General features: G+C 49.1%; 3 protein-coding genes across 8 annotated transcripts in view; 1 reads left to right on the top strand and 2 right to left on the bottom strand.

Annotated features, from left to right (window-relative positions):
• Positions 1 to 6,619: 6,619 nt before the first annotated feature.
• On the bottom strand, positions 6,620 to 16,731 carry CCDC183 (coiled-coil domain containing 183). Its single transcript, XM_064523461.1, has 14 exons — positions 15,361 to 16,731; positions 14,655 to 14,776; positions 13,997 to 14,074; positions 13,026 to 13,181; positions 12,759 to 12,863; positions 11,983 to 12,105; positions 11,438 to 11,566; positions 11,130 to 11,190; positions 10,459 to 10,559; positions 9,957 to 10,117; positions 9,299 to 9,464; positions 7,961 to 8,083; positions 7,609 to 7,705; positions 6,620 to 6,833 (listed from the first exon to the last, which is right to left on the bottom strand). Exons 1-14 carry the CDS (start codon positions 15,458 to 15,460, stop codon positions 6,697 to 6,699), a joined length of 1,659 nt encoding a protein of 552 aa, XP_064379531.1. The 5' UTR covers positions 15,461 to 16,731; the 3' UTR covers positions 6,620 to 6,696.
• A 135-nt stretch (positions 16,732 to 16,866) lies between these two features.
• SBDS (SBDS ribosome maturation factor) lies at positions 16,867 to 23,301 on the bottom strand. Its single transcript, XM_026107267.2, has 5 exons — positions 23,080 to 23,301; positions 22,383 to 22,512; positions 21,529 to 21,729; positions 19,762 to 19,926; positions 16,867 to 19,120 (listed from the first exon to the last, which is right to left on the bottom strand). The coding sequence occupies exons 1-5, from the start codon at positions 23,205 to 23,207 to the stop codon at positions 18,992 to 18,994; spliced, it is 753 nt and encodes a 250-aa protein (XP_025963052.1). The 5' UTR covers positions 23,208 to 23,301; the 3' UTR covers positions 16,867 to 18,991.
• A 35-nt stretch (positions 23,302 to 23,336) lies between these two features.
• LOC112987355 (S-adenosyl-L-methionine-dependent tRNA 4-demethylwyosine synthase TYW1) overlaps positions 23,337 to 26,221 on the top strand; it is a 114,545-nt gene continuing 111,660 nt past the window's right edge. For 2 of the 6 annotated variants that reach the window (XM_026107233.2, XM_026107232.2), the window contains exons 1-4: positions 23,391 to 23,512; positions 24,611 to 24,759; positions 25,226 to 25,366; positions 25,982 to 26,083. In XM_026107233.2, coding sequence (XP_025963018.2) covers positions 24,625 to 24,759; positions 25,226 to 25,366; positions 25,982 to 26,083 — 378 coding nt within the window. In that variant the 5' untranslated portion in view covers positions 23,391 to 23,512; positions 24,611 to 24,624. Of the gene's footprint in view, positions 23,513 to 24,610; positions 24,760 to 25,225; positions 25,367 to 25,981; positions 26,084 to 26,221 lie in introns of all 6 variants that reach the window. The other 4 variants (XM_026107228.2, XM_026107229.2, XM_064523460.1 and 1 more) reach the window with 4 other exon arrangements.

Below are 26,221 nucleotides of genomic sequence, written 5' to 3'. Positions count from 1 at the left end.
AACTCCTTCAGAAGGTCCTGAGAAGATTATAAGCTTTTCAAAAGGAAACCACCCCCCAAGTAGCTGTGGGTATAAAGTTAGACTATCTCTTTGAATTGCTTTAACAGCTGGCTCCTTACCATTCGTATTTATTCAATGGTATGGTGACTGCTGTCTAATGGAAATGTTGGAGCTGTTTCTTCTAAGCCGGTTGAGACAAAACCGATGCTCCATGGTTACTCTGCATCAGACCTTCTGAAGGCAAACACCACAGCTCATGCTAGCTTCCACAGCCTCACTGTAGTTAAAGTGGGTCAACGTCAGCTGTAGGCAGCCTTGATATACAGAGATGGAAATGACAGTTTGTACAAAAGCCCATGGAGGGGCAGATTTTCCATGATTTCTGCTCAGTTCTGCCTTCACTGTAGCTGTGGTGTGCCAGTGTTTGTGCCTGGGAGGCACCAAGAGTTTGGGGCTGTGTCTGAGGTGATTCTTTCCTTTCTAATGACCCATCTTTTCTTTGATTGCAACCTCAGCCTGCTGTCCCCTGGAGATGGGACTTAGGCACCAAAAGCAGGGACATTTTCTGCTCAAATCTGAGGGGCCCGGGAAGGGTGGGCAGAGCAGTCCTAATGGGCATTGTGCAGTCCTTGGGTTTGGTTTCCTCATTACATGTATTTGCCATTGCCTAGCTAATTTTCTTCAAACCCTGGTGTGGACTGAGTTGCAATGGCCCAGCACCTCCTGCTGTTGCTGTCCAGTTGGCCCTTCGATTCACAGGTGACTGCTGTCTAACGGAACTTCTAGGAGGAGACTTGCTAAGCTTCTTCTAGGAGATCAAGGGATGGTTAAACAAGACAATTCTGTAGCAATGTATTATTGCCTGAGGGCCTGGGAGCTACTGAAACTGTGTTCTAGTCTGCTAAACAGCTGTATAAATTATTTTCTTCCTCTTTTATTCCCTTCTAGATGATAGCATAATTGCTGAACTGAATTATCTTCAGATAGCCACAGAGACTGATTTTCCTCAGAGGACTGTAAAAGGTTGCGTAAAAGAGATTGCATTTTCCTTCTGTTCTCGGCTAGCCAAAAGACACAATGCCGAGCTTGTTTTTCAAGACTTGGGCATCCTTGTTGTCCAAGGGAAGGAACTGCAAATGAGATTTTATCAAAATTTTCTTAAATCTCTGGATTGGACTGGAAAGCTGTTACAAGCTTTTCTCAGGGTAAGTTAATCATTTTTTCCAGTGCTACTGATGGTTATTTTGGATTCCTATCAAAGGACTATGGAACCAGTTTCTCTTGGCCCGCCATAACCCATGCAGCCACTTAGGTTAGGCAGGAACCTCAACAAGGCAACCTGTCTGTGGAGTTGTACTTTAGCAGTCAGTGGTCTTGGGGACACAGAAGAATCTGAAAAGAGCTGTACTGGGTCCAAAGAAAGATGCCTATAGTCCAGTATCCAATCCTCAAATGCATTGGAAAGAATATGAAAAATGGGTGGTATTCCACGGTATTTGCCATTATACTTCCCTCCTCTTCCAACAATCTGTTGTTTAATGTGTCTTTGTTTTAATAGCGTGTGCTGATCTAACTGCTTAATGAATGCACTTGTCCTTTGGGTGTTTGGGACTCTGGGGCAGTGAGTTTAGCAGGTTTGCCATCTGCTGTACACAAACACTTCTCTGTGGCCATTTTCAACCTCTTGCCTGACCGTTTCATGGGATGCCCATGAGTTCTTGTGTTATGAGGACGAGCAAGTGATTCCTCTTCACCTCTTCCTGGCCAGTCACCTTTTAAGACCCTTTGGTCCAATCTTTGCTGATCTCAGTCCTTTCTTCTGTGAGCTAGGGGGTCCAGGTGTGATTAACTTCTCCTCCCCATATGGAAGCCGGTCTGTGTGCTTGATCACCTTTGTCCTCTTGCTCTGATTTTCTCCTAGTTCCTTTCCTGTGGATCTGTCTCTGGGCTGTCCTCTTGCTTCTCTTGACAAGAGTGGGGTGATGCCATTCCCTCTATCTGTGAGAGCAGGAGGCAGCTTCTGCTTTGAGCAGTAGAAACGTTTGCCACTTTTGTGTGCAAAACGATGATTTCTGTGTAATCTTCTCCCATGTCTCTGTCACTGCTGCAGGATGCAGAAACTAAGGATTTGGTTATTTCAGGCAAAGAAACAGCTGCTTCTTGGATGTGTTCTCCCCTTCTCTTTGTGTTTCCAGAGTAAGTAGTTTGCTTCTCTCATCCTTGGTAGCTGGAGGTAGCACTGCATTGCCAGGCCTTACCGGCTCTTTTTCAGATGAATGGATCATGGTGAATTCTATGCTTGTGTGTGATTATTTTAGGATGTATGTTTTCATGATGAATGGTGACTGTGCTTTACATTTACAACATAGGTCTGATACAGAGAATGTAGGCAACATTTTCCATAAGGCTTCTCCTGAATATTCTCTTTCTTTTGGGTAAGATTTCAAAAATAGTTATGTATCAGAAAGAGTCTAGTGTTTGTGTTGATTTTTAAAAGCAAACCATCTCTTAGAGGGTGGAACAAAGACCATATCCCTACAAATCATATGCCTGTGACACTTCCATGTCTTTTAGGAGACTCAAGTGTATAAATGGTATCCAAAATGACCTGTTTCTTGGGTCCAAGTGGTGGAGGAAAAGAGATTTCTTGGAAAACTAGAAGCCTGAGTCAAGAGGACTTCTGCAGAGTTCTGCCCTGGGTTCAGTGCTACTAACCTGTTCCAGCAATGACGGAGGTGACAAAGGCTTACTGTTGACAAATACACTGAGACTGAGGTGGGATAATTTGCAAGGGAGCTGGCAGATGAGCTTAGACTTCAGAATGATCTCAGCAGTTTGTAGGACAGGAAGCTAGCCTGCTCTCCATGAACATGGGCAGGACTAGAAACTGCAGCAAGGAGGACTTGTGTTAGAGTACACTTTCTCACAACAGGGACAGGGAGGCACTGGAGCAGACTGGAGACCCTTCCACCCCTCCAGGCCCTACTGTTCTTGATTGTGTCTCTGAGTTTCCCATCAGAGTCCTCAAAGACAACGCATAGTCTGTTCTGGAAAACTCTGGGCTTCCCTGAAGATGTCGGTGACCAGATCAGGTCAATGCAAGCTGAAAAGGGAATGTAGTGCTCTTTCTTCAAACTGTTGTTGTCATCCTGTTCCCAGGTATGCACATGAGCTGGCACGAAGAAATACAAATGCAGAATGGGTTCCTGAATTCCTAAAAGCCGCCCAGGAGAAGGTGGTGGAGGAAGAAGAGAGGATGGTCCCCACAATAACTAGGGAATTGGACCCCTTTGCATACAAGGAAAGGCAGAGAGAGCAGGGTTTGTACAATCTTAGGAAGAGACAGATAAAGAAAGACAGTCAGAGGATTTTGTGGATGCTTTTAACTGTCTAATGGGAGGGTATTGAGAAGACAAAGCCACATCCCTCTAGTGAAAGGGCATTACAGTAACTCTCAAATGAGTCACCGTGGAAGATCTCAGGACAATTCAGTGCTCCAAACTTCAGCTGGTATTGCTGAAGGGCACTTTCCCCCTGGATTCTGTTCCCCAGCACATATTTGTTTTTGCAGACAGGAGTTACACTTTAGGAAAATCTCTTGGCTCTCTGAATAGCTCATTCTGCCTGGAGCTGTGGGCAATCAAGGGGTTGGCATGTCTCATGGAACCAATGTGCTTTTAATTGATTGGAAAAACTGACCTTAGAGAGGATGAAAAGAAGGCTCCTAATCTGTGCCAAAAGTTTGTTTTGTTTTGAAAACTGGAAATTCCAACTTAATTTTCTTAACTACTCACAAAGTAGTGCATAGTTAAGAAAATTTTTGTATTTAGGCTGAAGGTGCCAAAAGAGCAAACTGGTATATACCAGAGCAGTATAGAGGTCTTGAAACTGCTGCCCTCGTGTAAAGTTCTTCCCCCAGAAAAGACCTTGCCAGGTCAGCACCTCCTCCCAGCAAGCCCCCCTTTTCAGAGTATGGAGGAGATAAAGCAGAGGAAGTGAGTATCCCAGGGAACAGTGTTGCCCCTGTAGAAAGGAAGAGTTGGATGAGATCCAGTGTGAGAAGGGGCCTAAGACCTCATGAAAAACAAGGGAATCAGGTGACAGCTCAGACAGCTTTATCACGGGTTTGAGCAGATCTGCATGTCATTGTTGGTTGAGGTGTCACAAAAGAGGCTGTTCTAAAGAATTTTCTTGTTTCCTACTTACAGGGAGCCTTCCCGGCCAGTTCCCATTTTGCCAAAAGAAGCTGCCTCCCATTCCTCTGAGCGATGTGGAGGAGAAGGAAGTCGGGGGGAAAAAAAGAAAAGACTTCCTCTTTTTTCAGCGTAAGATCCCCCCATCACTCGGGTCAATGTGGAGACCAAGGGCAGAGGAAAGCAGAATGAGCATCTGCACAGGTGAGACCTGGGGAGGTAGATAAGGGTGATGCTGAGTTCTCTTATTTCTGGGAGTGAGCTGTTCCCCTTGAGCACAATGTCTGTTTTGAGTCTGAAGGGTTGTTGGGGCATGTTACAGTGGCTCATGTTTTCTTGATGGATGGCCAGCGTGGAGCAGGGTTTTGTGCAGCTCTCGCATTGGCTTAATTTTTCTCCTGACTGCTTCCAAGGTACAGACCTTTTTGGTGGAAGACTTGGAAACCATGATTCTAGGAGTCTGAGATAGTTTCCTCTTGGCCTTTAGATTTAAATGAAGAGGAGATTTTGTTTGAAGAGAAAAGTGTTCAGGATCTATAACAATTTCATGAGAGAGAGGGGAGATGTCTAAATGCTCTCTAATAGCTTCTGAAAGATGTTAGTGTTTGCCTGAGATTTGTTCAGCACTGTGAGTTGGTCCCTGAGGTCAACAGGAACTGACTGAGACATGATTAAGCATGTAGGAGCTCTCTTGTTTTAATGGGAAGAGTGCAGCTTTACAGGGCAAAATGGAATTCAAATTGTACCCAAAGAGACCAAGAAGCTCTGTTTGCACTGTCTGTGTGTTTTTCTTTTTTTTTCTTTCTTTCTTTTTTTTTTTTAAACCAGCTGGAAGCCTCTTGTTTTATAATAAAACCTGTTTGTGTGGCCAGCATAAAAGAAGTGCCAGAAACAGATCACTGGCAGGATGGCTGTTCTCACAAGGTCGCTCTCTCCTTCTTTTGCACTGGATTTCCTCCAGTAATGCTCCATTTTACATCCCTTACATGCAGTATTTTGTACCACCTCACAGTTGTTAATGCAACTGCCAGGAGACAGTGATATCTCCAGGAGTCTGTCATTGCAGATGACACTGTTCGTAGGGCGATAGAGCTGAGCATCCTGACCGTCACCGAGGCAATGTTGTGGCACTGCAGAGAAGCAGCGCTCAGGGCCACCCCCCCCTCTTTCCTTTGGGCACAGTCGGTAGGATACCTGGTTCTCCTCTGGAACGGCCGACTGCTGCAGAAGCAGGCACCCAGCCTCTGAGCCTGGGATGGACAGCCACCTCCTCCGGTGCTCGTACCAACTCATCTCGTGTGTATTTTCAGATTTCTACTACCACGTTGCGGCAGCATCTCGCGGCAGAGAACACCTCGGTCCAGACCCCCAGACTGCATGCTCTGTTTGTGGTGGGTATATGCGAACAGGACAGGTACACGATGTGGAGTGATGCGCTGATCGTGTGATATTTAATTTCAGAAGAGTGTGGTTATATGGATATTCATTTTGAGATGCTCCATTAAGATGTGTTCTCTGATACATTACATTATTTCTAGAGCTTCCATTAAAAGATGCAAGTTGCTTTATATTTTTTACAATATAGTCAAACCTGTAGCCTTATGAAACACATCTGATGTGACCTGCGAGGCCCCTGGAGGCTTGGCAAACACAGCAGTTCTGTCCCTTCCTTTCCCTATGATGTCACAAGTGATGTCAGCATGAGGCACAGGGACCAGGTAGAAATTAAAGTGAAACCCTGGTCTGCTTCTGATGTCCCCCTGTGCGCAGGGATGAGGTGATTCTCCTGAGTCGCCACCAAGGACTGTGGTGTCCCTGCCAGAAGGTTCTCGGGGTTGTCTGTGTCTGGGGAAACAGCACCATCTATTTGCAGCACTGTTTTATGAGCCAGACAGGCCAGAGGGCCCTCAGAGCAGGTACGTGTGTGCCACTCCAGCCAAGGCCTGGGAAAGCTGAGTATCAGTGACCCACCAGCAGGGCTGGGAACCCAAATCCCTGAGCTGCGGGCTTGGATGTGGCATCTTCTGCTTTCTTAGGTCATGCTGAGTGATCTGGGCTGGACATAACCTTCAGGCCTTCGTCTGCAGCCTAAAGCTAATGCCTAAAGCTTGTTCTGAGTTTAGTGTTGTATGAGTTGGACCATGCATGTGCAGGGAGGGAAGAGGCAGGAAGGGTCCAGCTATGATGTGAGAGGATTTGTCACTGCAGCTATAGCCCCATTTCACCAGAAACAAGACAGATCGACCTTGAATCAAACACCCCTTACATTCAAGGAGTGTTAGCTGGCCCTCAAACATTGGTGTGCAGGGTATGAAAGCCCTGACTCTCCCTTTCTCCTGTCTTTGTGTTGCTGCCTTGCATCTCAGGCTGTAGATGTGATCCTGGGACCCCCACCCAAGCTCCCACTGCCCCAACCCCCTCCAGTTTTCTGCATGGGCTTGGAATAGAAAGAGATCTGCTCTATTGTCTCTGGGGGAAAAAAAACAGTGGGTTGGCTGGGGTGTCAAAAGCTTTTGGGGAATGACTGCTGCTTCTTCTTGCCACTTTTCATCTTGCTTTCAATGAAGCGCAGCCCCTGCTTCTTGATTTCTTCCCGGGTGAGAACATGGCCATGGTCTTTTTCAGCAAAATCAAAGGCATCTGAAAAAGAGAGCAGAGAGGCACTTGCTGTGGACAAGCTGCTGGGCCACATCTTCTGTGCCTGCACAGGCTTGAGGGCTGGTGGCATCCCTGCAGGACTGTGGAGAAGCCCCTCATGCCTAGCCCTCCAGCACACACACTGCTACCTGGATTTTCCATTGCAGCATCTCATACTGACTTGCCAAAGCCTGACAACACTATTGCTACCTCTGTGACCTGGCTCTCTAACTGCTGGGGTTTCCCCAAAAGCTCTGGGTCCAGAGTCACAAGGTTTCATCAAAAAAAAAAAAAAGTATATTGAAGAAAACTCAAAGTCTCCTCCAAGAGACCCCAACATGAGGAGGATATAGAAGGAGCATTAGTTGTTCTTTACAACCAGGTGCTTTTAAAGACCTTAGCTGCCTGAGGGTCTGAAGAACGAATGTGAGCATTTAGGACACTTCAGCTGAGGCTAAGAAGGCCTGGTCTGGTCAGGCTGATGAATATGCACTGTTCTCCCTCCTTCCTTCACAGGATCTGTCCCCATTACTGCTGCTATTCAGCACCCACTGAGCCTCCGTTCTCCCAGCTCCCCACCTAGGAACACCACCCACACTTGGGCCTCAGAGACAGCCAGTGTCAGTCCAGGCCTCATCCTGGGCAGTTCACAGGTCCAGATCTGCAGGGATCCTGGGAGGCAGGTGAGGCTGCTCGGAAGTCCCAGAGGGCAAGCGCTGTGGCAGTCACTGTGGGACATCCCCTTCTGTGCCCACCCCTCCCCACAATACCCTCCTACCTTGAACACCACCGCCTTCATCCTCCAGAGAAATCTTCAGGTTCTGCGGCTCATCCTTGGTAGTTTGCTCCAGAAAATTCCTGACCTTCACAAAAGTCTGTAAAAGACACTCTGAGTCATGCGCTGAATGGAGTTGGGTGTTAGAAGTCGAGGGGTGCCCCACCTTGGTTTTGTCCTGGAAGAGGACATCTCACAGGGCCCAGGGCTGCCTTCAGCCAAGCCCTTCCACAGAGCTTCCCCAGGGCAATCTGCATCCTCCTAGCAGGGAGGACAGCTTGGGATGGACCACCCGCAGAGAAAGCCCCACGTGGGTCCGAGCAGATGGGCAGCACAGTCAGAGCCCTGCGCGTACCTCGTTGTCCTCATCCAGGCTGTACTGGGCAGGCAGGTTGGTCACAAGCTGTGCCAAGTACAGCAGCTTCTTCTCACAGTGCTGCAGCTTCTCATCTCTGTCCTTGGCCTCAACAGAAACATCCTGGAGTCAAACAGAGGGATAAGAATAATCACAGTGGGGTAAATGACCCATACAGTGCTCTGGGTGACTCTGGCCACATTGTTCCTGCACCTAAGCGTCACTGCACTGCACGTAGTGCTGCACCACAGGTCCTGCACCAGCCGGGGTGGGAGCAGAGAATGGGGGGGCTGGCAGCAAGAGCAGTGTGCTGGGGAGAATCGGGGGTGTGTGTGTGGGGGGGGGGCGGGTCTCCTGGCTGCCCATGCACCCCCAGCCCATGCTCCTGTTTGCTGCCTGTTTTCCCTGCAGGTTCAGCACCATTCCTGCTCTACAGCCTGCCCTGCACGCCAGGCACCAGCTCCAGCATCCCTTTTCCAAGCAGGAATAGAAATCAGCCCCTTCCTTCCCAGCCCTGGTCCTCTCTTATCTCCCACATCAATGGCTCTGGCCCCCCCTCTCCAGGGCATCTCTGCAGCCCACTTGGAGACCCTTCTTTTAGTCATCCTGACTGGAAAGAGCCCAGCAAGCCACAGCAGACATGCATGGTGCAGTGAGGGCCACACAGACCTGCAGCTGGAGGGCCAGACACAGGAGGAGAGGGATGAGGTGCCTCCTCCACATCTCCAGGGCAGAACATCATTGTAATGATGCAGGATGTCACCAGCCTGACCAATTGCCCTCATGCTACTGACTCAGAGGAGGTTTCACACTGCTTGCCTTCTCTGCCCAGAGGCTGGGGGCACAAGACTGAGGCCACAATTTGAGCACACAGTCAATCCAATCTGAGGGCTGCTTGTACCACATCAAAGCTCCAGACCCACACATTGCTGTGGTGAGCACTGGACACCATCAGGCTCGGATGGTTTAGAGGCTGTTTGCACTGCGTGAACAGTGACGTCTGAACCATTTCCCCAATGAAGTGCCACAGTGATGGGACCTGGGTGCCCAACACCATCTCCTGTATGGCTGATCCTGTTCAGGGTCAATCCCCACGGGGAGGCTTGGGCTGCCCTTCTCCCGTCCCATTCATACCTGCCTGCTACCCAGGGCCTTCTCACCAGCCTCCCCCTGAGCACCAGCTGTAGTTCCAGGAGGGGTTTTGATGAGAGAGACCTACACGTCAGTGTGATTTGCATTCCCTCATCCTGTCACACCTCCAGGCAGACCTGCTGGGCAACATCCCTGCTCCTGTCACCCTGCAGGCATCTCCCAGCTTTCTTGGCACAAGGTGGGTACCTGGTCAGGCACAGTGATGCCATACAGGCGAATGAAGAGGTTATCAATGCCATTTTCAAACATTAGCAGGAGCTCCTGGTTCTTCAGCATCTGGGCTTGCATCTGTTCAAGACGGGCCTCTTCCTGCTGCAGACAGATCTTCAGCTCTTCCTCAAGCTTCCTAGAGCTAACCAGATTCACCAACATATGTCTATACAAATGAACATGCGTACAGAGACAGCTAAAATATTGCAGAAGATGCCCAGGTGCCCCCTTCCACAGAGCAGAGAGATATACTGCCTACAGCCCAGTTAAGATCTGCTGGTATTGCTTCTCTGCCCAGGCAGGGAGCAGGACACATCTTGCAGCACAGCCCTGTTGGGGCAGAGACCGGAAAACTCCAATTAATAACACCTTGCCCAAGGTGCTGTGCAAGGGGCCAGGCTGGGTCTGGAGAGGCAGCTTCCACTGCACGGCTTCAGGTCCTGCTACTGCCCATCCCCTGGCCCTGCAGACACAAGGATCTTGGGCATGCCTCATTGTCGCATGTCTCCACAGCCACAGAATGACTTTTGGATACTCTACTGGGACCAGTGCATGCTCGGGAGCTGGGGGGAGTGCCCTGCTTAAAAAAAGGCTCCTGGTGCTCTGGCCAGCACTGTCCCAAGGCCAACAGTACCTGATTTCACTTGGGGGCTGGTGAAACTTCAGCTCAGCCTGTTTCAGCTCCAGCTCCTTCAACTTGTCTTTCAATAGCTTCTTCTTCTCTTCACACTCCTTGATATGCTGCTGCAGGTCTACCGTGGACTTCTGCTGAGCCAGAAGCCTCCCAGCAATGTCCTGGCCATAACAGGAGAGCAAGAGGAATCAGACCACGGTGCCCCAGGCCTCGGTACATGGAATAAGTGCAGGTTTTCCTCCCCAGGCCATGGCCTCAGGGACACTTCTTTCACTGCAGCTTGCTGCAGGTTCAGAGCACAGAGGAAAGCAGCTCTGTCTCTGTCAGCACAAGGACAACAGCTCTGCAGGACTCAGAGGGCAAAGGACAACAGAGATCCCCTTAGATAAAATGAAATACAAGCAGAGACATCTCAGCTCCCAGGGACAAGAGCTTGGCCTGGAGCTCCCAGCACTCTCCCCTCAGCTTGAGCAGCTTTTACCAGAGACAGCTTTTATATTACCCAGAGACGGGAGCACTGCACCGCAGACTTGACCTTCTCCACCTCCGATGTCACCCGGGCCTGATGTTCGATTCGGGATTTGGTAGCCTCCAGTTTGGCACCTGGATGCGAGGAGGACACAGCAGGGAAGGACACCTGTGCCAGACGGGCCTGGTGGTTGCGAGACATGGGGATGGAGCAGCAGAGAAGTGTGACAGAAGGGACCACACCTGCACCAGAGCATCCTGGGGGCAGTGGCAGCTGCCCCAGCTGGAGCAAGAAGGGGGAGAACTCACAGGAGGGGCTGAGTCTCCCAGCCGTGGCACTGAGAAGGCATGCTGCTGCACAGGTCCCCGCGACCTCGGACTGCCTTCCAATGCAGAGGTGAATGGCAGGTCCTACCTGCCTTCCTGGGGCAGGCCGTGGGGCAGACCCTGCCCTTGAACCTCAGGAGGTGTCTTACAAATGCCACTGCTGAATGCAGGACAACATCATGGGGCCCATTGCCTGTGGCCTTGGGAAAATCCCACACCTCCAGAGAGAAAGAAATCCCACAGAGCCAGGCAGCCACCCTCCAAGCTGGCAAACCCGAGCACCGCCCCACACAGCCTGGGGGATGGCGAGCATTGCCCTTGGGGCTGTGGTGACAGGCCTCATGTCCCATCCCCTTGTGCACCCCTCAAGGCACTCACCCAGCAGCGACTCCTGGGACATCAGGGGTGCGAAGTCCACAGCAAGTTCACCCTTGGCTTGCTGCAAGGACATTCAGTGAGACCCCTTGAGCTGTTAGGATCCTGGGGAAGCTGGCCCTGTAGCCCCCCGTCTCCCTGGCCCTGCAGCCTCCTCACCCATGGGGGCTTTCAGCAATGTGACGATCCCCAGCTCAGAAAGAGGCTCGATCCTGGCACCTGTGAGGGTGCCAGGCACAGGGCTCATCCCCCAGCCAAGCAGAGCCTCAGAGCCCCACGTCCCCGCCTGCCCAGGGTCCACACCAGCTCACCGCTCTTCTGTGCCTTTCACTTGCATCCTTGAAGCGGATTCTGTCGATTCGCTCCTTTTGGGCAGCCAGGGAACGGTCCCTGAGGTTTCTCTCCATAAGGAACTGAGTTTCCAGGTTGGCCAGGTCCCCCTGGAGCGTATTGGAACAACAGAGAAAGGAGAAATGACTGTCAAAGCTAGAAGGGACCTTTGTGAGCCAGCTGAACCACATGCTGAAGTGCAGCCACGTCTGGGACAGTAAGTGTCAAAACAAACTGTGTAGGAGACTGCAGGGGGGCAAAGAGGGCTGGAAGGATGGAAGAGGCTGGCTTTTCTCACAGCTGGTGCTTCTACTAGGCTGCTGCCCCAAGGGAGCCTGATCCAAGAGCAAGACACAGGAGGAGCTACAAAGGCATCTGGATACCATGGGCAAGTCCAGCTCGGTCTCTTCTGCTCTTTATTGCAGGAAGACTCACTGGCCTGGGAACCTAATGCAGTCCATGCTGGGTCACTGTGGGCTCTGGTCACTGAAAGAGGGTCCCAAGGTGCCCTAGGCCAGGTCCTCACCTTGGCTGCATCAGTGGCTTTGAAGGCATCGAAGGCCATGAGCTCCATGCCTTTCAGCTCCCCCTGGCACACCTCGACCATCCCATTCAGGACATCCAGCTGCACAGGCAGGTGGGCCAGCTCCTAGGACACACAGTCTGTCAGGCATCATCATTTCCTTGGCGCAGGAGAGAGGGGGATGTGGAGGCCAGGGGAACCCTACCCACCTGCCCGTCTGTCCCCGGCCCAGTCTACGCAATGCCTCTGCACTGTGCACAGATGTGCCCTGCCCTGCATGGTGCTCCCAGATCCAGGCCATCCAGACAGAGGGCAAGCAGCCCCGGCTCCCTTCTCACCCCACGTACCGGTCCATCCCCGTTGGAGCCAGGGGCAGGGCTGGGAAGTGGCATTCCAGAGTCTTACTCAGGAGGAAGTAAAGAAGCTGCCAGGGTGCAGCTGGGACATACCAGCACCCACAGGCAAGCATCTGGGTCCCAGGGGAGCAAATCTCCACAGGATGGGTTGAAGCAGAGCCTGGCCAGGCCCCCGTGCTGCAGGGCACCTCCAGCCCTGTGCTGAGGTCAGGCGCCAGCACTGGCTCTGTAGCAGTCCCCTCAGCAGGACACGGGGCTCTCAGCAATGCCTTCAGCACCCCTGCATGTGTTTTCCCAGCCGGGAGCTTTTGGCCCTCTCGGCATGCCCAGCTGTGCACGCACACAGCTCTGCGTCTGCCTTACACAGGGAACTCTAATGTGAGCTCACATGATGGGGTGATGGGATGGCAAAGGAGAGCTCACCTTCCTCAGGATGTCCCTCACCGCCAGGTACAGTGTGGTGACCTTCTGGCCAGTGCGGACTTTCATAAGTGTTTTCTCAGTGTTATTCTCCAGCTGGCGAATCACCTGCAGCAGAGACGGCTCCAGTCGGGGGTACCCCGGGGACCCAGACTGCCGAGCCCAGCAGCTGCCTGGCTCTCTTGGGAGAGCCGAGATGGATGCTGGATTAAAACCTCCATGTGACCATTGGAGGCTGTGGCTCCTGCCTTGGGAGCAGACCACGTGTACCTGCATCTGGGCCTGGTGCTGTTGGTCACCAGTTTCTGCCTCCATCAGATGCTGCAGCTGCCTCTGCAGCTCGTCCAGGGCTCTGTCCCGTTGCCTCAACTCATACAGCAGCATGTTGCACACGTTCACCCGGTCAAAGATGTCATTCTGGAGCTTCTCCCGGGCCATCTGAAAGCACATGTGAGAGCTCACAGGGCTGCAGGGAAGGCTCACTAGGCACCTGCTGGACTAGGCCAGGCTCTGGGGTTCTGCTCAGCCAAAATTCTCCCCAAAGCTAAGCCAGGGACTCTGGGGTGTTTGCTCTGGACACCAGGGTGAGCAGGCAGACACTTCTGGCACGGCCTCGTCCGGGAGAGCCTTGCTCAGAAGCTGGCTGGGGTAAGGCAGAGGTTGGTACTGATGTCTGTTTATAGCAGTTGTGAATCTGGCTGAGAGACCATGCAGAACGCAGACCTGGGAGTGAACGTCAACAAAATCCGTCAGTGCCCCAAGCATGGATGCTGGCAGAGAGTGGTGGCACAGCTCTGTTCCTGCAAGAGGCCCTTGAGCAAAGGGAGCTCCTCTGGGCCTGCCCCACAGCCGCAGGGCTGCCTGTAGCTCCCGTGGATTTACAGCCAGGCCATAACTTTGGGCCAGGAGGTGAATGGTAGAGACAGCCCTGCACTTGTGTGTGGTCCCGGGGATACCCCGTGTTAGGACAGCCAGGAGGTCTGTTGAGTCTGCTGGGACAAAGGATCTGCCTGTGGAGCAAAAGGAGAATATTCACTGACATGTGAATGAGCATTTCTGTCTGGTGCCCATCCTGTAGAACTGCACATGAACACCCCATGTCTCAAAGCACCATTTCTGAAGGACTGCTGGCACAAAGGGATATCCTGCAAGGTCCCTTTCCTGTGGACTTATTCTTCTGACCGTTCCTCTAGCCCCAGTACCCTCTGAACAGCCAGAGCCAAGCAGTGCTGGCTCATTACCTCTGCTGTGCCTCTGGCCAAAACGATGCCCAAGTGCTTCTGTGCTCTGCAAGCTTCAGAGATGATGACCTGGTCCTGCTGTGGGCAGGAAAGGGAATGTCAGTGCCAGCACAGGAACTATCTCTATCACAACCTGTTACTGCCTGGTGCTGCTGTCCTGACACAGGAATTATTCACTCCTGGGGAAGAGTGCCCCGGAGCACCTGCACTCTGGAGCTGCTCTCAGTGCCACTGTGGGGCTGCCAGAGAGTGAGACCTGCCCCCTTCCAGTGTCCCATTCCTGGCTGCCCCTCGGACAGGACCTGGCTAGCTGCAGGGATCTTCCCTCAGCTCAGCTCTGCCCGTGGCAGCAAGGGCAGGGCACAGTCAAAGCAGCTTGGTTTGGGACAGCACAGCTTGGGACCCTGCAAGCCAACACCAAGAGCTGCTGAACCACCCTGGGACAGCCCTGTGCCCATGCCTCTGAGGACACTGTGCTGCAGGAACCATCCCTGGTGACAGGAGGACACGGGCGGTGCCCAGCGGGACACGAAGATAGCAATGAAATGGACCCAGCAGAGAAGCTGGTTCTAGATGGCCACAGGCAGGGTCATGTACTGCCTGGGACAGGGCACGGGCTGCTGGGACAGGGCACAGAAGGGCCCATGGGCACAGATACCTTCTCAGCAATGCCTAGGGCACAGATGTCATCCCGCACAGTCCCACGCAGGCAGGGTAGCAGGTCTCTGTTCTCACTGAGCTTCTCCTCTGCTGACTGCACAAAAAGCTTCTTCCCTTGCTCTGAAGGACATTAAAGGGCTGTTGGTGCCGTGCAGAGTGATGTGCTGTCCCCATCCTTTGACTTAGCCAGGCACAGCGTAACCCATCCTCCCCTGCTGCTGCTTCCCTGTTTTGCACAAGCCGGGTCCCTTCTCTCCCCCAGAGGTTCAGCCAGCAGCAGAAAGCCTGGCAACACGTGACGTTGGACCGAATCCTGCCTCCTGCTACCTAGGCAGTGCTGTGCATGCACAGCCCATGCGCTTGTTTGGCGCTTGCAGGTGACCCTAACACAGCTCTGCTCCAGAGACTGCTCCCAGCTGAGCACTCCCAGCAGCCTCTCTAGGGGCCCCGGCATGCCCTTCCTCCAGGGGATCACCATCTCCCGAACAGCAAGGCAACCAGACCAGACCCCAACCCCGATGCCTGCTGCATTTTGCTGGGGACTGTCACTTGTTAGCTTTTACCCCCTTCCTGGAGACCTTTATCCCGACCCCACTGCAGTCCCTGAGCCCCAGCCTCAGCCCCAGCCTGCTTCTCAACATCCCCAAAGGTGTCCCACAGGCCCCTCACATCGGGGCATCCCACTGAAGCCGAGGGAGTGTCACCTTGTAAGGAGATGATGGTGCGCAGCTCCTGGATCTGCTGGTTGATGTCTGTCTTCTGGTCCTGCATGGTGGCAGGGGTCCTGCCTCGGCCCTCAAGCATCAGTGCGTGCACGGAAGCTGCCACAGCCCTTCTGTCCCTGGGAGACGATGCCACCGCCGCTTTGTGACATCAGACGGAGCCCGGCCACCTCCAGCACCTGCGTGGAACCCTGGTTCCCGGAGCTCTCTCACCACGCATGGCACCACGGGTCCCCTCCAGCCACCACATCCTGGCTCCTACGACCTCCCATACTGACTGCTGGGCCATCTCCGCTGGTAGCTCACCTGTTTCTATAGGTGACAGGAGCGCTTTGGATACGTGGCCACAAAATGCAGGGCTCAGGGCACAGGCGAACAACAGTCTCTACCCCAAACAACCTGCACTGCCTGAGGGTGGGACCACTTCTTTTGTCCTAGATGGAAGGGGTTGAACCTCCAAATGCAAACACGCATCAGACAGATTCTCTTCTAAGGTATCTTGCATTTTCAATTATTTTTCCCTAGATGCAATATCTTACGTTTATTTACCTTGAAGCTCAGCTGCTATCATTGTGCCTGCTCAGTGGCTCTAGGGAGCTCCTGCAGGAGTTATTTGTGATTGCTAAGCTCTTTGAGGTAGTCAAATGCTGTGCTGCCAACTGAGGTGCCAACAATATTTCCCATCACCATGGTTACGACATATTCTTTTGGGGAAAGAATTAAACCAGCCCAGCAGCTGGACCCATCCAAGCCTCACTAAGAAACATCCAAAGGACAAAGTGATAGGTCACTGTAGCACCATCTCACAGTTGTAGAAGGACTGGGTCAGGACTCCTAACAGTTTGGTTTAGGGGTGGCCATCAGATTAAGAAAGATGAGTAATTACCAGTTAATCGTACGTTGCACTTGTTCTCCTCCTACCTCCAGGTCCTGTCATCCACTCTCGTGAAATCCATATGATTATATGACCACTTTTTCTCCTCTTTAAAGCCTTTCATCTGTCTCAAATTCAAGGGAACTACCAGACTGACTTCTCAAAAACCACTGTCTTTAAAGCCTTTCAGAGAAGCTTGCAAGTAATGAAATAGAGCTCATTCTTCAAGTAATTTAAGTTCCTGGGTTAAAGATTAAGCTACTGTCACTTACATGTTTTCACAGATCCCCTAGAAAATGAACTTTTCCCCCCTCACAATTAATGATCAAAAGAAAGGTTACAATTAAAAAGATTAGCAACATATAAAAGACCAATATAATTGTCTACCTCACGTTGTGAGGAAAATTTCAAGGAAAAAAGTGTGTATACATATATGATTCAAACCCACTAAGAGCATTCACCTCTCAATTGGTCATACATTTCTAACACCAAGATGAGACTATAACAACCTATACATGCTCCTTTGGAAGTTTCAGTTAATTAGTCAGGAGAACACTGTGCAGGGAGTTATGCTCCTATTGAAATGGGCAGGAGTTGAAAATGAACACAGTAACTAACAATATTGAGATTTATTCTGATGCTTACCATATATTTTTTGCTGAACTACAAACATGACAAGAAATGCAAGCATGTACATGTATTTGTTTATAAATAAAACCAAGCTCCCTCCACAAGAGAAACATTTCAACATTTGATTCTTAGAAAAAGGCCTTATAAGGAAATACCTTTCCTAGCATGAAACTCAGAAAATTAGTTTAGATTAAATTTCTGTAACTCAAGACCTTTAACATGCAGCCATCACATTGTGCTCTAGCTGTTGTAGTTAGAAAAGAAAGAAATTATAGGATCGTGAAATCAAACGTTACCAATGCAATGTCATCTGAGGCTTACTTGGTGTCTCGTTTTTAGATTTATGAATTATATGTTAGTACTAATTGTCAGTGACAAGTTAAATATCAGCATCATTATCTTTAGTGCTTCATAAAGTATGTGTAAAGAGACGGCCATTTGAAAGACAGACAGTTAAGGGCTTGTACACACAAGGAATCTTATCAGTCTAGCCATGCATGTACAGATCTCCACATTCAGGCTGTGTCCGCATGGCAAATACACTAATTATGCTACTAAACTCTCCTAGGCAGCATTTAAAAATCATGGAAGTTTATTTTGGAGGCAACAGAAAATATTCCTTTCACTGCCCTTCAGTGAACTCAGACTCTGTAGTTGCAAGTCCTTCCAAAATATTACTGAAGAAATTTAACCTAACCTTGCAGAATGACTAAGGATCTAGTCACACAGGCTCTACAATTGACATGTCAAATCTCTTTCTCCATTTGACTTCAAATTTCCCTGCATAAGTTCTAAAAAATTCACAACATCTGTTAATGATACAAAGGAAAAGGTCATGTCAACAGTACAAACTAGAGCTCTGCCTAAATGTCATGTAACAGGCATGGTCACATGCTCTAAACAGCAAACAACAAATAGTACATGTTAATCTGAAACAGAGATCTAGTAGTTGGCCAGCTAGCAAATCCTGATTTGCTGTGTACAATCATCATTGAAACAGGTACATAATACTAAAGGCTCTTTTAGTTCCTACTGGTTTAGCTTCAACTCACCCAAGGATATATGCTTTGAATGATGGTTTGTATTTTTAGTATCTCTTTTTCTTTTTTTCCTCTTCTTCTTTGAAATATAGAAGTTAATAAATTTTAACAGAACTATCAAGAACTATGCACTGCGCCTCAGGATCTTGTTGGAAATTCTGTGCGCACATTAGAAAGTAGCACAAAAACACACAGGATGAAGAAGAGCAGCCAGAATTACTCTTAGTTGTACTAAAAAAGAAAAGGGGCATACACAAACATTTACCACCAGGGAATGAAGGTCCAACAAAAGCCCATCTAGCTCAATGGCCAGAGGCCATCACCTTTTCAAGATTTGGTTCATTTCACTGCCTGAATGAGAACAGTTCAGAAATGCAGGCTATCCCGTTAGCCTACTAAAAGCATCACCACTGCCAGAGATGGCTCCTATACCGTAACAAAAATAATCATTTTCTTTCTCTATCTATAATATATAAATAGATGATAATTCATTTTTATTAATGTAGCTAAATATATTTCACGAATAAGTTATTTGGAGAACTATTTCTCTAAGTTAACAATTTTTTTTTAAATCTCCAGTGAGCCATTTTTCATGCTGCCAAGAAATGAGTTTAGACGCTATCCATACTTCGCATTTGTTTAAAAGTGAAAATGTAGCTCACTTTTCTAAAGGTTTCTCTCCTCACATACAAAACCTACCCCTCAGAGACATATGAAATCTTCCACTCAACACTGATAATTAAAAGCAAAAATAACTTGGCACTGTATCAGTTGAACACTCTTCAGTCACAACCCTTACAAGCAAAACAAAGCTACAGTAACCTCCACGTCAGGTCTTAACTCAATCCTCATTAGTGCAGCTCTGACACAAAATATTCCTATAGGCAAACCCAAGCAAGTGTAAAACAATACAAAGAACACTGCATGGAAAAATCCCAAATGATTAGTGTCAGAAAATATTTGGCAGCAAGAGACTGGAAAAAACATGAAGGCCTAACAGAACAGAGTGGCTAATACCAGTCACTTAATACAATGTTGTTAAAGAAGTACTATTCCTGAAAGGTTTTCTTTATTCAAGCTTTTCATCTCCTTCTTCCACATCTTTCAGACTGAGCACTTCAAGCGTTCCTTTCCCTTTTGTCTCACATCGGATCAGCTCATCAATCTCTCTGAAGCAGCCTGGGTCAATAAGGCACACCTGAAATATTTTACATTTAATCAGTCAAGCAATAGTATATGATTTTCATCAGCTCCTTTTCAAGGTATAGCATATTTTTCATTAAAAAAACCAAAATATTGTTTAGTTACTAAGAAGATCTTCACACAGTTGGTAAGCAATTTGTATCAATGCCTTTCCATAGAAGCTCTGCAGTTCCACTTACCTATGCTGCACATGACAATTCTGACAATTAAATTGCTAGATTCTGATCTGTTCTCAAAAAGATTTTTGCTCAGTAGCAAATCGTGCTTTACTATAGGCTACTTTTTTAAAAAAACTGATCAGCTATTGTCAAATACAGGTCTGCCACACCAAAAAATTTAAATAACAGTAAGACTCTGTATGTACAAAGAAACTCACCAATTAGAGAAAAACAGTTACAGGAGAATCACTGGTAAGAGAAATTACCCCGTACTTCTCTTCAGCCTGAACAAGCAAACTTTATACAACAAAGGCTTTCAGGCTTTCACTAGGACTTTGTGAAATTAAAACCAACAGACTACATCTCTGATTCAGAATCTCTGCTAAACTCGCAGCTTATCTAAATGTCCTCCATATTCTTCTAGTAAAACGTACACGTATAAATCGAGTATGAAACCCAGGACTACTTTTTGGCTTACAATTTCTAACTGTTCATGGAAGTCTTCATTCTCAATAACTTTGATCAGTGGCTTGAGCTTTTCTTTCAGTTTCTTTCCCTCCTTTGGTGGAAGAATGAATCGCAACCTCATGTGAGCACGCTCAATTTGCATGGTCTCCTTTAACTGTCGGATCACTTCCAGTGCCTACACAGATATTAAACATATAAATGGATTAAATATATCAATTTTTTTAAAAAACACCAGAACAGAATAACAGAACAGAATCACAGAACGGTTGAGGTTGGAAGGGACATCTGGAGATCATCTAGTCCAACCCCCCTGCTCAAGCAGAGTCACCTAGAAGAAGTTGCCCAGGACCCTTTACACTTTTCAGCTTTCGACTACCTCCAAGGAAGAAGACTCCACAACCTCTTTCGACAACCTCACAGTAAAGAAGTTCTTCCTCATGTTCAGGCAGAACTTTCTGTGTTTCAGCTTGCGCCTGTTGCCTTTCATCCTGTCACTGGGAACCACAGAAAAGAGTCTGGACACATCCTCTTTACATCCTCCCTTCAGATATTCAAACACATTGGCCAAATCCCCCCCTCAGCCTTCTCTTCTCCAGGCAGAACAGGCCCAGCTCTCTCAGCCTTTCCTCATAGGAGAGATGCTCCAGGCCCTTAAGCATCTTAGTAGCCCTTTGCTGCATTCACTCCAGGAGCTCCATGTCTCTCTTGTGCTGGGGAGCCCAAAACTGCACACAGTACTCCAGATGCAGCCTCACCAGGCCAGAGTAGAGGAGGAGGATCACCTCCCTCGACCTGCTGGCAATGCTTCTCCTGATGCAGCCCAGGAGACCTTTCGCCTTCTTGGCCGCAAGGGCACATTGCTGACTCATGGTCCATGTGTTGTCCACCAGGACTCCCAGGTCCTTCTCTGCAGAGCGGCTTTCCAGCAGGTCGGCCCCAGCCTGTACTCGGACATGGGGGTTATTCCTCCCCAGGTGCAGGACCCTGCACTTGCCTTTACTCAACTTCATGAGGTTCCTCTCTGCCCATCTCTCCAGCCTACTGAGGTACCCCGAATGGCAGCACAGCCCTCTGGTGTATCACCCCTCCCCCCAGTTTTGTGTCATCAGCAAACTTGCTGAGGAGGCACTCTGTCCCGTCATCTAGGTCACCAATTCACACGTTGAACAGGATTGGACCTGGGGTATACAGATAGCTACTGGCCTTCAACTAGACATGGTGCCATTGTTCACAACCCTCTGAGCTCTGCCAAAACCACAGTAATCAAAATCTCAAATCCTCTGTATCAGCTCCAGACACATTTTCCAGTACTGTTCACTGAAATTCTGCTGGAGTTTGATATTATGCTATTTTGACAGAAAAACATGAAAAGGTGGAGTTCTTGGTGGTGGTGATCACTTAAAATACTAAAAAAAGGGCCTGAAATAATCTTACATAGTAGTTATACTGCAGAACAATAAAAACCCATGTGGCTCACTTGCAAAGCCTGATTTAAGACCCCAAATGAAATGAATCATAAACCAATTACTTTTATTTCAGACATAACACTATTACTGCTATAATTAGTTTCTTTTTTTCTTTTCTCTCTAAATAGTTCGAGAGCAAACTACGTGAGTTTCACAAGCTGCTTGTTTCTAGCATTTATCCGTCAGCCAGCTGACTAATCATTCTGTGGACTTTAGACCACAGTTCTTTTGATCCCTATGTGAATGTGAACGAAGAAATTACATTTGAAAATAACACTTTGAGTGCAAGCTGATTTTAAGAGAAAACTAACCTGCTGTTTTGTGCTCTTGTTTGGTTTGACAGAGTAGTGAATATCCTTCATGGCTCTTTCTATAAGGATTACTGTATATGGTCTCTTTGTTTCAGGATTCACACATTTGTCAGCAACAATAGTTGCAATGTCTCTAAACATCTGCTCCAGCTGAGTGTGTCGTTCTTTGTCCGATACCTGCAACTCTCCTTTTGATAAAATCTGTTCAGTTAAAAGTAAAGACTCCAGTTAATAAATGTCACAGATTTGACTAAAGAGTAAAAAACTATTAAATCTACCAAGGCCTTGAAAGGTTTGGTTAAACATGAAGTACAGAAAAAGAATAACCACATTAGTAACATACATCTTTATGATAAACAACACTGGTAAGATTTCAGGAAAAAATTCAGCATTATTCAAAGTATCGTCACTCACAACAAGAGCACAATTTGAATTATACTAAGATTTTTCCTTAACATTTAATTTGGCTGTCCGAAGTAAGCAATCATCTTCCATTCTTTCTATCTTTAATAGCATATCTTAGATGATAAATTTTTCAGGGCCAGTAAATCTTTTTTTGCATGTCTGTTGAGATCAGTGCTATACACTATACAGAATATTCAGAACTCTTTCCAAGCAGATGTTTATATAAAACTTCATACTGTATCAAACAGATAGCACTCTTTTCTGCTTGCCTCTCACCAGATAAACAACCCTATTGCCTATATCAGTGCTGCATTCTCTGAAGACTTTCTAGCAACAACCCCATCTACAATGTCTGCACAACACTTGTGTGGAACACATAAAAAAAAGTCTTCTCCAATCTTCTTTATATAAAGTATATAACTTTATACTGCGAAGGATGCAAAACTTACCACCTTACAGATTTCCGTTTGGTCATCCGTTCCAAATGCTTTAACAAGATCTTCCTTCTTTGCAACCTGACCTTTTGACACATTGACAAACACCGTGTGCGTCTGCAAAACTTCGTCAATGTCTTTCTCACTAAAGATTGGGCGCAGAGTTAGAAAGTACATGAAGTTAGCAACCTAAGACTACACGTGTTTTTGGCGAGAGGAAGAACAAGCCCTACTGTTGGGGCCTGAATTAGTGGAGTTTGGAAACTTCTGTTGCGCTAATGTCACTCCTGCGGTCGTGGCAGGCCAGAGGCCTGCTGCCCCACTGCTCACGGGCTCCTCGCCGGCCCTGCGGCGCTCCCCTACGGCTCTGCAGCCAGCTCCCCTCCAGGGGCCCGGCCCTCCCGCGCCTCCGCAGCCGGGTCCCCATGCCAGCCCGCTCCCCCCGGCTCCCCAGCCACGTCCACACCCGAGTCTGCCCCTCTCCGGCTCCCCGGCTGGGTCCCCTCAGCCTGGCGCCCCCACGGGAGCCCAGCTCCGGCTCCCCCACCCCCACCCCCACCCAGCCTCCTTCAGCCCGGCCCGGCCCCCGGCTCCCCACAGGTCCCCTTGGCCCGGCCCGGGCCCCGGCTCCACTCCGGCCTCCCTCTGCCCGGCCTCCCTCAGCGCCCCCCCGGCCCCCCTCCGCCCGGGCCCCGCCGGCCGCGGGACTCACGCGCCGCTCCGCCAGCCCATGACTTTGTTGCGGTAGCAGGCGATCTCGAAGCGCTTCCCGGCGCGCCGCGCCCGCACCACGGCCACGTTGGTGAGGCGGATCTGGTTGGTGGGGGTGAAGATGGACATGGCGGCGGGCCCGCAGCGGCGGCGGCTACTGCGCCACCGGCTCGCGAGGCGGCCAGGGAGGCGGGGCCGCCCGCCTCCCCCCTCCCTATTGGCCGCCGCTCCGCTCTCCCCGCCCCCCTTTGCCCCAGCGAAACCCGTCCGGAGAGAAACAGCGGTGATAAATTGCGTCCGGGGCGCGGGCTGGGGGCACGGCGCCCGCACGGACGGGGGTGGCGGCGTCCCGGCGCGGTGCAGCGGTGAGGCCGGAAGCGGAGGCGGCGCGTGGCCGTTACGGCCGGGCCTGGGGCGCGGGGCTGCGCCCGCCGGTGAGCGGGGCGGGGCGGGGCGGCGGGGAGGGCGCTGCCGGGGCCGGGCTCGGGCTCGGGCTCGCGGGGCGGAGGTGGTGGAGGGCGGGGGGCCCAGCCGCACCGGGCCGGGTGAGCGGGGTGGTCGCAGCGGCTGAGGCGGGCGGCAGCGGGACCAGCTGCCCGGCGAGGCGGGGGTCCCCCGTCCCCCCCCTTTGCTCCCGGGGGTCGCTGGGAGGGAAAGAAGCTTTCGGTGCGGTCCGACAAACGGGCACGGGGGAGGCGGGGTGGCGGAGCCCGGGGGTGGTGGTTTCGAGCTTCTCGGAAACCCTCGGTCCCTGGGCTCCCGCCTCATGGCTGTGAAGCTGCGACCTAGGGGGACTGTGCTGCTCGTCGGCGAGTGTCACAGACGGGCATTAATTAAGCTCTGGAATATTTCGCATGATATAAGCAGTCACAGGGACCACACGAGCAGTCCTGGGTGCAGCATCGCACACTTTGAATTTTAAAGTCAGTTCAAAACAGTCTTGTTCTAAATAAGAACCTCACCCGCATGATATAATGCTGAAAAAATACTTTGAATTGACTGTAGATTTCAGTCTGGCCTTGAAACTTGGTGCAACAAAATGATTGTCATAACGAGAGTAGTTTTTAATGCTTCCATGCAAGGCCTCTGGGCAGATGATTAATTTTCCCCTTGAAATGGCTCTTTATTGCTCTGGGGTTCTGCACGTGTGGGGTCTGTGCAAGGCTAAGACCAATCACACAGTGGGATGTTTTGCGAGGGCTTCCTACTTTCAGATAGTAGCACGGCACAAGTATGCCTTTCCTTATAGCAGAACCTGCCCCATGTAATAAAGACCTGGTGGTGTTGTATGACAGTCTACAATGTTTGCCTGGATACGCAGGTGAAGTTCAGTCTGCACAGACACTTCTGCGTAGCTGAAAGGCCCTTGGTTCAGTGGTAGTATCTTGTCCTTAGCTACAGCCGTTTCGTTTTTGGAGGATGTTTTTCTGCAAAGCCAGAGAATAGTTAATGGCCTGAGACTGTGGGTACTGTATGCTTTTTAACTTGATCTTGAAAGAATCTACTTCTGCTAAATCTGAGATTTGTTCTAGTTTTAGATGTCTCAATGGATCCATGGAACTTTTTCTGTACTTGTCTGATGTCCTTATGGCTACACCGATTTTACATCTATTCTTCTGTTGCTTTTGGGATCAGTGTTTGGATCTGCATTCAGTTCTTCACCAGCAAAACTAGAAAGAAGGTAACTGAACATTTAAGCCTTTTTTGTCTGAAGCTTTGGAGCAGTAAAATGTGATACTTCACCAGCCATCCAGGCTGTGCAAGTCCCAAATGTATCTTAGTTCACTTGACAGTCATAATCCTTAATCTAGATTGTATCATGAGTGTGAATAACTAAACAACCTTGTTACTCTGATGTTGGAACAGATCTCAGTTGAATGCTTCTCACTGTGTTACTGAGAGCATGTGTCAGTCTAGATTGCTCTGTCACTTCTTAAAGTAAATAACTCTGCTTCTCCCCAGTGTTTTCAGGTTCATGTTTCCAGTGAAGTTAATGACAAGTCTGAACTAGTTTTGTGATGGGAGTGGGATTAGCCCAGTCAGGAAAATAAAAACTCCTCATGCATGTGAGTGAAGTGCTTGCGATGAAGGACTGCCTGAGTTTTCTTCTCCCAGGTTCTGTCTTCAACACTGCGGTTGTTTTACAGGGTGAAAAATTCAATGGGAATCCAGCTTCTGCTGAAGTAACGGAGGACAAACTAGTAAATGGATATGCTACCTTGAAGGCGAAGGAGGTCTATGTTGCTGGAGTAAAGATTTTCTATGGGTCTCAGACTGGCACAGCAAAGGTACAGGCTATTTTTGTTCATATGCACGATGTTAACACAAAATACTGCTTAGATTCAAGTATATTGCTTGCCTTAAAAACACTACACTGTAAAAATCTTAAAATTTTTTTGGAAAGTTCACTAGCTCATTACAAGTCATTGGCCCAACGTGAAAGATCACAAGTGAAAATATGTAAAAATAACAGTAATCCTACTTCCTTCATTTAAATGAGGAATGCAGTAGAGACATTGATTATGAAGTTTAAAATGTGCTCTTAATTTGCTAGCAGGTCTTCTCTCCTTGTAGAGAGAAGTGCTGTTTTTAGGTGTTTTCTTTGTCAAAAAGATATTTGATTTGTGTGTGTGCATGCAAAAGTCATTGGTCATTAAATTCATGTACCTCTCTTTTTTTTTAATTTTAATTTTTTCCCCATCAGTGTATTTGACTAAAAAAAAATGTGGGGGGGGGGGCAGGGGAGGTGGAGGGGAAATTGTAGGTGCAATGTCCAGTTCTCATGTGTCATTGTTCTTTCCATGTTGTGATACTTCCTGTGACAGGTGGCATAGCAGAACCCATTTGACCCTTAGTGTAGTTGGGTTGAAGTCATTAATAACTTTCTATACTTCTCCCTTCAGAGATTTGCCAAAGGTCTGGCTGAAGCAGTTATTTCCCTTAATTTGTCTGCAGAAGTCATTAATATGGGAGACTATGATCCAGATGATAGTTTAACAGAGGAGGTAGGTGCCTCATAAATACAAATAATAAATACAAACTTTTCCTGGGAATGTGAAGGGTCTTCTCTTCTTTTTACTATATGCCTCTTGGATTATCCTGGAAATCCCCAAAGTTGCTTCTCTTCTGCGTAGGCGAATATA

This window comes from Dromaius novaehollandiae, chromosome 19 (genome assembly GCF_036370855.1).
Source record: "Dromaius novaehollandiae isolate bDroNov1 chromosome 19, bDroNov1.hap1, whole genome shotgun sequence".
Taxonomy (NCBI): Eukaryota; Metazoa; Chordata; class Aves; order Casuariiformes; family Dromaiidae; genus Dromaius; species Dromaius novaehollandiae.
The sequence above is the reverse complement of the archived record's forward strand: the minus strand, read 5'-3'. Positions and strand labels throughout refer to the sequence as shown.

Bases quoted from the DNA above. Each gene is read 5' to 3' on its own strand.
- CCDC183 (XM_064523461.1), bottom strand. From the start codon at position 15,460: ATGCTTGAGGGCCGAGGCAGGACCCCTGCCACCATGCAGGACCAGAAG. The intron at 10,118-10,458 runs GTAATATAAAAG...TGTTATGGCCAG, and splicing joins TGCAGTGCTCCCGTCTCTGG to GACATTGCTGGGAGGCTTCT. The intron at 9,465-9,956 runs GTACTGTTGGCC...GAATCTGGTTAG, and splicing joins CAGCCCCCAAGTGAAATCAG to CTCTAGGAAGCTTGAGGAAG.
- SBDS (XM_026107267.2), bottom strand. From the start codon at position 23,207: ATGTCCATCTTCACCCCCACCAACCAGATCCGCCTCACCAACGTGGCC. The intron at 21,730-22,382 runs GTAAGTTTTGCA...TTAACTGAACAG, and splicing joins AAACGGAAATCTGTAAGGTG to ATTTTATCAAAAGGAGAGTT. The intron at 19,121-19,761 runs GTAAGCCAAAAA...AAAATATTTCAG, and splicing joins TCCATGAACAGTTAGAAATT to GTGTGCCTTATTGACCCAGG.